Raw genomic sequence first — 10,682 nt, forward strand, 5'->3', positions numbered from 1 at the left:
TCACCTGCGATGCCTGCTGTGTCCGGGGTGGTCCCGCTCATAGCGATGGCCTGAGCGCTCATATGACCTTGAGCGCTCTCGCCGCTGGTCTCTGTAGTAATGACTCTTCTTCTTGTATTTTCCAGAACTACCTGCCCGCTCCCGTGAGCGGCTTCGAGAGCGGGATGAGCTCCGGCTCCGAGACTTGCGGGGCTTCTGGGAGGGGTACCTGCCCTCCTTGGTGTTCCGGGAGCCTTTGGAGGCAGTGCCGCGGTGTGCCTGTCGTGGTGGTGAGTCGCTCCGGCTCCGGGAGCGGCTCTGCGACTTGGAGCCACCGGATGCAGAGCCGCTGTCGCTTTTTCTGTGAGGAAGGACAGCACACCTGGGACCACACGTGTGCCTGCCTGGCCCAGCCGGGCTGCGACACACCCAGAGGGGCTGACAGAGGTGCAACCTCCGGGTTTGGAGAAACAAGAAACCTTAGGGTAAGAGCCACTGTCGTGAGGGGCAGCCACATCACCTCCTGCCACCCTGGGGACGCCCCCACCCTCGGACCCACACCAAGCCCAGGCACCCACCTCCGCTTCGGAGAAGCCGACCTCGACGGGGACCTGGAGTAGCTCTGCTCTCGGCTCCGGCTCCGGCTCTCTCGTGCCTTTGGCAAGCTGCGAAGGCAAGCGAAAATGTTACAGAGCTGAAGCGTGCGTCTCCCACCAGCGCCACCCTCCGGCCGCTGGGGCAACTCGGTCTCACCCATTCACAGGGCTGTCAGCCTTAGCTTTCTTCATGCTCTCTGCTTTTCTCCTGGCATTCTTCAGAGACAGCGGGGAAGGCTTGTTCCCTTTGCATTCTTTGGGGGATTCTACCCAATCAAGATGTTAAAACCAACAGTGAGAACTGTTCCAGCAAAAATCTCATGAGCAGAGGAAGATACAGCCACCTGTATGGGGCTGACGGAGACACGCTAATTTTTTTTTTGTAACCCAGAGGCTTTTCTACCTCCGAGTTACACTCCCAGACCTTTTTTATACTTTATTTGGAAACAGGGTCTAAGTTGCTGAGAGCCTCACTAAGTAGCTGAGGCTGGCTTCGAACCTGTGCGATCCTCCTGTCTCAGCCTCCCAAGCGCTGGGATTACAAGCATGTGCCACCACACCCAGCACACACTAATTTTAAAGTCCAGCCTGGGAATCAGAACCTACACTTGCACCAAAAATAGAGAAAGGCTCTTTGTCTAGGTAATTTTTCCTCAGGGTCTGTGTGATAAACATCACACTTACCGCTGGAATCTAACAATATGATCTACTGTACTGGATTATAAAATTGTCATCAAATGACCAGCTAACTGGGCAGGTAAACAAACATATTTCAGAAAATCTGCCCAGGCTACCTGAGAGCTAAGACAGAAGGATGTTGACAGGTTTGAGGCCGGCCTCAGAAACTCAGAATCTCAGCAACTTAGGACCCTTGTTCAAAATGAAAAAATAAAAGCTGGGTATTAGTGGTGCATGCTTGTAATCCCAGCATTCAGGAGGCTGGGACAGGAGGATCATGGGTTCACAGACAGCCTCAGCTACTTAGTAGGCCCTTTACAATTCAGTGAGCCCGTTTCAATACACAGAATAGAAAATAGAGCTAGGGATGTAGCCTGGAGGTAGAGTGTCCCTGGGTTCAACCTCCAGTACCCACCCCCCACCCACACAAAAGAATATGAAGACAAAATCTTTCAGGCCCAGAACTCCTGCAAGCTCAATTCTAAGAGAAATCTGGAGGGCTGGAGCACGCCCAAGGTGAAGCTAGAGTCGCCACCTCCACCCCTGGACAGCAGACTCCAGCCCTGACACTCACCCAGCTTGGGGGCAGGTGAGAACCCTGCAGTACTATCCAGGACCGGCGCAGCCCCTGGCACCAGGCCCTTGGCGTAGGCCTTTGCCTCTTCCATGGCCTGCTTCCTCTTTTCCACTTCACTTTCCAGGAGTGTCAGGTCAGCCTAAAAAGCCAGCAGCAACCACCTATTCAGAACCAATTGCTTCTGACCAAACACAAATGCACATTATACGAAAACACACAGAAGAACCTTTTTCCGTGTATAAAGCTGCAGGATCTTTAGGCAGATTTCTTTAATTTCTTCTTCAGTTGCTCCAAACAAAAGAAACCAATGGGGACGATTGGGCAAAGGGATCTGTGAATACAAACACCACCAGGTTACATTTTTCTTATCTTAACGATCTCAAGGCAAAGAAGACTCAAGGCAACTGAAGACCAAGAGCTTGGGCACAGAGGAAGAGGTGGGAAGAGAGGGGACAAGTCTCTGGGCGCACAGGGCAGCACACTGACCTCCAGCGTCCGGGCAGCGAGGTAGATGCAGGCACAGGCGATGCTCTCAGGCTGGAACCGCACGAAGACATCTGTGCGAAGGCTGTCGTTCATGTAGTTCCTAGGACCAAGTGCAAGAGGAATTGCAGCGTGCCAGGCCATCCCGGCACCGTGCGCACGACAAGGTCACTACTCCTCTAAACCACCTACCACTAGGGCAGTCCTGTGAACCCAGGAGTTAATGAAGGAACATTCTAGCTGCTCTTTCTGAGTATAGGACAGAAGGAGAAATTACTAGGGGGAAAAAGCTGGCTGAATGTCAGAAAATATGGTTGCTATGAACGAGAACCAACTTTAACTTGACTTTTCCCTCGCCTTCTGGCCTGCTATCATGCAAAGCACAATGCCTCAGAAAGAAAACACTACGTAGTGGTTAAAATGTACTTGATTAAAGAAATCTAAATGCTCAAAATCCATAGTGCAGAGAAACATGCAAACTCAAATGAACGGACTGAGCACGAAGCCTTGTGGCTCGAGACCAGCTATCCCCCTCTTCCTTGTCCACGAAGAGATCTTGCAGCCTGGTCTTCTCTGGGTGACCGAGCCGCAGCTTCCATGAGGGAGCCCACTTGCAAAAGGGAAAGGTCCTCGGTGCAGTTCAGGTGCATGCGGCGTCATGCAGAGGCCCGTTCCCAAGGGAGTCTTCTTCTTGGGCTTATCAAAGAATGTTTCCAAACTGTCCCATTTCAACAAGGAGTCTTAAAACGAACATTCATAGAATCAGACAGGTAACAAATACTGAAAGTCTCATCACAGCAAGTACATTTTTAAGGCTTTATCATACTTTAGAAGAGACATGACTACAAAACTTTGCATCTTTAAAAAGTTAAAAGGTTAAAAACAGGCTATATTTCAATGTTTTCCTTTAGATATATTTCTTTGATTTATAGTTTATGTTCAAACCTCATAATAGCTTTATCAATATTGCAAAAACAAGTAATTCCATGAGAAAACAGTTGACAAGATTACATTCATTGCAGACACACCCAGTGTTGGCAGGTGGCAGGCCCTGGAGTCAGCTGCCCAGCCCCTGGCACCTTTGCCTGCATATGCCCTGGAGAAGGCACTGCTCAAAGCCATCTGGGAGCACTTGCCCCAGTCAGCAAGAGGGAAGCTAGTGTGGTGGCAAAGTCTCATGTCCCAGGAGCAACTGCAACTTTGGGGATAAACAGTTCAAACTTTGGTAAACATAATCTTTAGTAACTTTTTTGTTTCTAGTAAAATATTTTCAGTATTCAAACAGTGATAACACTAGTCCATTAAACTTTAAGTTAAAAAACAAATGAAATTCTTAAAACATAAACTTAACGCTATATTTCAAATGTTATAATACATACATACATATATATATATATATATATATTTTTTTTTTTTTTTTTTTTTGGTGTGTGTGTGTGGTACTAGGGTACCAGAGGCATTCTACCTCTTAACTACACCCCTCAGCCCCCTTTTATTTTTTGTTTTGAAACAGGGTCTCGCTAGGTTATTGAGAATCTCGCTAAGTTGCTGAGAATGTCTTAAAACCTGCGATCCTCCTGTCTTAGCCTCCCAAGTACTGGGATTACAGGCATGTGCCACCACGCCCGGCTCAAGTTACTTTATTTTAACAAGTGTCCAAGGAGTATTTTAAAGATGCACACCTGTACTGGAATGAGTCCAGCTTAGCTGCTGAAGAGAGCAAAGTCAGGACTTCAAGAAATATGACATATTCCCATACCAACAGCCTGAATTCCCATCAGCCAATCTGTCTCTCAGTTCTTATGGCTTCCCTAGGTTTTTAGAGAAAGGTATTGCATCTTTATTGTACAAGTACAGCAGTTTAAAAGGAACAAAATCCAAGTCAAGACAGTTATCAACTCTAATAGATACAATTACCAAAGCACGACAGGAGCAACAAGAAGCACAATCGTCAGAGAACCACCAGCAGCAGTTGGCCATGACTACACTATGGTGCGCATACCACCAGTCTAGAGCCAGCCTTCGGTGGAGAGCCTGCACTGGGTTGGCTGGAGACGGCCGCTGTCCCTGCACCAAAGCGCTTGGACAGCAGAGGAGAAGTCTTAGTCACTTACCCTCAGAGGCTACCCTTTGATTGAAAGAGTACAGAAAAGAAAAGTCAAAATGGGTTCTCTGCGAAGCAGTCACAGCACCAGACAATTCAGTCAGCAATATGACCCTACAGACTTAACTTGTGGGGCAGAGGGCATAGGAATATCCCGCACACGACTCTTACTTCAGGCTTTACTACTAGCATATGCCTATATCATCACAACCTCATCCCACTCTCTCCCTCAGGAAACAGAAGACCTTTTGCCTGCAACTTCCCTGTGCTCAGTCAACAGCTCCTGGGAAGCCCATGACTGCTCTTCTGGAGCTGGGGGACACAGGGATCCAGGGGCGAGATGGCCACCTACCGTCACACCAGTGCCTGTCACTTGGGGAGGCTGCCAGCATTTACTTGGCAGCTCACTCACTGGGCACTGGACCACTACAGCCCACAACCAGGTCATGGGACCGACTACCCGCACCCAGCTGCCTTAAGTAATACACCCTGCACTGCCCTTGCTGTTCTCATGAAACAAGGAAGGTCAACTCACCATGCCGTCTGGACCAGGTGTTGGTTACGCTCACACTCCAACACCTGCAGGTACATAACGATTATCTGGAAGATATGGGTTGGAAAGTTATTACCCAGGACTTTGAGAGGAAGTAACTCAGATCTTGTGGGTATCCACGCAGCAAGACTCTCATGCTAGATCCCAGGGATGGCTCCTGGTCTCGTTCCACGGTGGGGAGCTTGGCAGTCAGGAAGCATACGTGCACAAGAGGAAAGGCTGCACCCCGTGTGGAAGGCCGCGCTCCTCAGGTGGCCTGTTTGCATTTTCATCACCAATACCTCTTCTACCAGTGAGGTCAGCCTGCCCTAACCTTATGCAGAACAGGCCAGCTTATGCTCTCAGTATGTGAAGAAAAGCACTTAAATCTTTGGTGGGAAATTTACCAAGAATCTGAATAAACCCCAGAGAATCAAGAAGCAAGAGAGAAGCTATAAAGATATCCATCAATAAAAAGGAGAGAGAAAAGCTGGGCGTGGTGATACACGCTTGTGATCCCGGCATTCTGAGAGGCTGAGACAGGAGGATCACGGTTCACGGCCAGCCTCAGCTACTTAGTGAGACTTTGCAGCTCAGTGAGACTCTGTTTCAAAATAAAAACAGGGGGGCTGGGGATGTAGCTTGGAGGTAGAATGCCTCTGGGTTCCATCTCCAGTATCAAAAAAAAAAAAAAAAAAAAAGACAAAAGTATAAACAGTATTTATTTCTTTTGTGGTACTGGGGATTAAATTCAATGCCCTTCTACCTCCAAGCTACACCTATCCCTATTTTAATTTTTAATTTGGGAACAAGGGCTTACCAAGTTGCTGAAAGCCTTTCACAAAGCTGCTGAGTGCAAGTATTGGGATAACAGGTATATTTTACCACATCCAGCAAGAAAAATCTTTTTTTTTTTTTTTTTTTTTTTTGCAGTACTGGGGAATGAACTGAGGGGTATGCTACCTTGGAGCTCCACCCCCAGCCATAATTTTACTTTTATTTGAAAACAGGGTCTCACTAGCGCAACTGAGACTCTTCTTACTTGCAGAAGCTGTTCTCAAACCTGTGATCCTCTTGTCTCGGCCTCCCAAGTACTAGGATACAGGCGTGTCACTATGCCTGTCTTAACAATAATCTTTTTAAACGATATTTTCCCCCCAGTACTGGGAATTGAACCCAGGGGCATTCTACCTGCGAGCTACATGCCCAACCCTATTTTTTATTCTTTATTTTGAAACAGGTCTCACTGGGTAGCAAAGGGCCCAAGTAGCTGAGGCTGTCCTTGAACTGCGATCCTCCTGTCTTAGCCTCCCACATGCTGGGAGGGCAAATCTGTACCACCACACCTGGCTCTGTTTTCATTTAATTAATAAATTCATGTACTTATTCATTTATTTATTATGTTACTGGGGATGACCCAGGGGCTTTTTACCTCTGGGCTACAGTTCCAGACCTATTTAATATTTTGTTTGAAAACAGGGTCTCACTAAGTTGCTGAGAGCCTAAGTAGCTGAGGATGGCTTGGAACCTGTGCAATCCTCCTGTCTCATCCTCCCATTTACTGGGATTGCAAGTGTGTGCCTACACGTCCAGCTTTTATTTTTATTTCTGGAGTATTAGGGATCGAACCCATGAGTATTCTACCTTCAAAGTACACCCCTAGCACTATTTTTTTTTTTTTTTTTGCGGGTCTAGGGATGGAATCCAGGGGCATTTTACCTCCAAGCTACACCCTCTGCCCTATTTTTATATTATTATTATTATTATTATTATTATTATTATTATTATTATTATTATTTTGGCGGTACTGGGGTTCCTGGAAACCCTTCTACCTCTGGGCTACACTCCCAGACCTATATTTTTATTTGAAAACAGGGTCTCTAAGCCAGCGAGGCTGGCTTTGAACCTGCGCAATCCTCCTGTCTCCGCCTCCCAAGCGTGGGGATTACAGCGTGCGCCACCACGCCTGGCTTATTCTTTATTTTGAAACAGAGTCTAAGTTGATAAGAGCCTCACTAAATAGCTGAGGCTGGCCTCAAACCTGTGTGATCCTCCTGTTTCAGCCTCCCAAGCGCGGGGATTACAAGCGTGTGTCACCATGCCCGGCTATTTATTCTTTATTTTGAAACAAGATCTCACTAACTTGTGGAGAGCCTTACCAAGTAGCTGAGTCTGGCCACAAACCTGTGATTTTCCTGTCTCAGCCTCCCAAATCCTGGGACTACAAGCCTGCACCACCAAGCCAGGCAGGCTTTTTGTTTGTTTATGTATGGCACATGAGATGCCCACAATACCTTGAGTAAATTTAAACTATAGCAGCATGCTCATAATTAACAAATGCATTCTGAAAACTGCTTCAGTTCATATGTTCAAGGAAAAGGGTTTAGAATCTTCCCATTCTCCCACAGGGAAAGTGAAGCTCTTCCTAAAGTAGCTGAAGCTGGAGCCAGGCGTGGTGGCACACACTTGTAATCCCCACTCTTGGGAGGCTGAAACAGGAGGATCGCACAAGTTCGAAGCCAGCCCCAGCTACTCAGTGAGGATCTCAGCAACTTAGTGAGACCCTGTTTCCAAATAAAGTATGAAATAGTTCTGGGAGTGCAGACTGGAGGTAGAAAAGCCCCTGGGTTTTACCCCCAGTACCCCCCCAACACACACAAAAAAAGTAGCTGAAGCTGTCCATGAACCACGATCCTATCTCAGCCTCCTGAATGCTGGGATTACAGGTGTGTGCCACCATGCCCGGCCTAAGGTGACTTTGTTTTTTTATTTTTTTATTTTTTGGTGGTACTGGGGTTCCTGGAGGCCCTTCTACCTCTGGGTTACACTCCCAGACCTATTTTTATATTTTTATTTGGAAACAGGGTCTCTTAAGCCAGCACAGCTGGCTTCAAACCAGCGCAATCCTCCTGTCTCCACCTCCCAAGCGTAGGGATTACAAGCATGCACCACCACGCCCGGCCTGAGGTGACTTTGATCACCACTATTTCTGAAAGTTGAAACCTAAAAGATTCTAATTCTGTAAAAATATGACTACTCTGAGAATGGTGGTGCAAACTTCTAATTCCAGTATTTGGAAGGCTGAGACGAGAGAATTGCAGGTCTCCAGCCATCCTCAGCTACTTAGTGAGGCCGTTTCAAAATAAAAAACAGGGCTTGGGGTGTAACTCAGAGGTCTGTAGAATGCCCATGGGTTCACCTCCCAGTAACACACACACACACTGACTAAAAAGTTCTTGGGAAGTTGAGACAGGATGATTACAGGTTCGAGGCCAGCCTCATAAACTCAGAGAGACCATGGTTCAAAATGAAAGTGTTGGAAGGTATAACTCAAAGGTAAAATCTCCCTGGGTTTAATTCCACAATTTAAAAAAAATGAAGTGAGTAAAATTAATAGCACAAGAAGGCAAACGCATGAAGGAGTACTTTGAGATCACAGTAGCAGACGGGAATAGCGCGTCAGAGACACAGCGCTCTCCAGAGACAAAGTCTGGCACACTCACCTTGTGAGGGTGCTTTACATGGACACAGAAGCCCAGCTCTTTGAGAACCCGTCTTTCCGCCTTTATGATCTGATTCTTCAAATTAACGTAATCTTGATCCAGGAGCAGAGGCACAGGTTTCCTATCAGGACAAACCACCTGTTCACATAAGGGCCAGACAACACAGGGCCTTTCCAATCCCACTACGACCACCTAGAGAACGCCTACGCACACCACCACACACACAGGGCCACGAGGCTTAGTTCCTTCTCTCTCTCGCTCTCCCTCCCTCTTTTTTTTTTTTTTTAATTTGTTTTTTGGTCCTGGGGATTGAGTCCAGGAGCCTGTAAGTCTGAGATACACTCTTGGCCCTATTTTTTTATTTTCTTTTTGTGGGTCTGGGGATGGAACCCAGGGGCATTTGACCTCTAAGCTACAGCCCCTGCCCTATGTATTATTCTTTATTTTGAAACAGGGTCTCACTAAGTTGCAGAGGACCTAAGTAGCTGAGGCTGTCTGTGAACCGCAATCCTACAGTATCAGCCTCCCAAATACTGGGATTACAAGTGTGTGCCACCATGCCTGGCTCCCAGCTCCTATTTTTTTATTTTGAAACAGCGTCGCCACATGTTGTGTAGGACCTAATTTTTTTCTTTTTTTGGTACTGGGGATGGAACCCAGGGACCTTCTACCTCCAGGCTACACTCCCAGGCCTATTTTATATTTTATTTGGAAACAGGGTCTCTTAAGCCAGCAGAGGCTGGCTTCGAACCTGCGTGATCCTCCTGTCTTAGCCTCCCAAGTGCAGGGATTACAAGTGTGCGCCATCACACCCAGTTTAACTCTTTGTTTTGAAACAGGGTCTCAAACCTATAGCAGATAGGACAATCTCCCTAACAAAGAATTATCCAGCCCAGATGTTGACAGTGATAAGGCTGAGTTCCTGGAGCACTCAGGAAGAGAACCACAGGAGACAAGAGACCAATGAGCCAGCAGGACGGGAGCTGTCCTTTTCCTCGCTGAGTGCAGGTCCTCCACTCACAAGACAGAACCCGGAGCAGCCCAGCTCATGGGAACATGCATAAGCATCCACAAGATCACACCCTCACGTGGAGCTCTGCACTACAACAGTGTGACCGCCACAGACATGACTGCTCTGATGAGACTCACTTTTTCTCTCTCAGATGTCGAAGGCGATGAAACACGTTGATGACATCCCGGATTCGACGTGGCGCTTCTTCTATCTTGGAGGCCAGGTGCACACAGGCCATTGACACGTGCTGAAACGGAAGCATTTCCACACAGGTTTGTGCCCATCCCAAGGGCCCCCCAAGGATGATAAGCGTGGAGCAAGGGGACGTCTGAAGCCTATGGGAGACAGCACAGCACAGAGACTTCCCAGCCGCCCATGACAGCCAGCCCAGGGAAGAGGAAGAGCAGGCCACGTTTCCGCTCAGGCACCTTTTCCTGGGAGAAAACGAAGGACGACTTACCTCCATGGAATGTTTCACAAAAGACTTGGTGTAAAAGAACCGCTGGAACAACACCTGCCCCGTAGCCATGGCCACCTAGAGATGAGAGTTTCCATCAGTTTTGAATGCAAACTCAATACTTTCGCAGCTGAAAGTCACCAAGTTTCGTGGGGCTCCCTACAGGACCCAAAATGCATTCTTTTTTGTCCCCAGAGTCCGCTTTCTGTGTCCTAGTCCCCGCCGCTGGGGGGCTGCGCGACCTGGCTGGGGCTGGGGGCCAGGGATCTGTGGCTCCCGGCAGAATGGGGTCCGGGGCGGGGGCTGCGACCGGGCTCCGTGGCGGTGGAGGTCCGGTACGGGTGGCAGCGCAGCCCGGGCGAGGCTGGGCCTGGGGCGGCCGGGGCGGCGCAGGCCAGGCCCGCCAACAAAGGCCCGGCCCCGCCCCGCACGCCGGCGGTTACCTCCGAGGCTCGCGGCCGCAATCTCACCTGCGGCAAGCGAAGCAGGATACCGGCCGCCTGGATGAGCTCGCAGCCCACCACGCGGAGGCCGGTCTCCGTGTCGGTGTCGAGGCCGCTCGACATGGAGGGCGTGAAGCGGAGCTTGTCGTCGGGCAGCAGGCAGTTCTCCAAGGTGATGAGCACGCCCGAGTACAGCCTGTCTCCAATAAGAACCCCCTGCGACCCAGGCGCGGCGCTCCCCGAGCTGGAGGCGCCGGCGGCGGCCGCCGCGGGAACGGCCGACCCCGGAGTCCCGGCCGCCGTCGCCGCCGCCGCCAT

At 49.0% G+C, this 10,682-nt stretch overlaps 1 protein-coding gene across 2 annotated transcripts; it reads right to left on the bottom strand.

Moving 5' to 3' along the window:
* Positions 1 to 10,682, bottom strand: CCNL2 (cyclin L2; the record flags this gene model as incomplete). Of its 2 annotated transcripts, none has more annotated exons than XM_080690994.1 (11): positions 1 to 340; positions 558 to 644; positions 733 to 841; positions 1,828 to 1,969; positions 2,057 to 2,161; positions 2,317 to 2,416; positions 4,953 to 5,017; positions 8,453 to 8,573; positions 9,602 to 9,711; positions 9,925 to 9,999; positions 10,392 to 10,682. In XM_080690994.1, 11 exons carry the CDS (start codon positions 10,680 to 10,682, stop codon positions 1 to 3), a joined length of 1,545 nt encoding a protein of 514 aa, XP_080547120.1. The 2 variants fall into 2 exon arrangements, with proteins under 2 accessions (XP_080547120.1, XP_080547119.1); XM_080690993.1 differs by having other exon boundaries at positions 1 to 361.

Source organism: Muscardinus avellanarius (genome assembly GCF_963383645.1).
Source record: "Muscardinus avellanarius genome assembly, chromosome: 3".
Lineage (NCBI taxonomy): Eukaryota > Metazoa > Chordata > Mammalia > Rodentia > Gliridae > Muscardinus > Muscardinus avellanarius.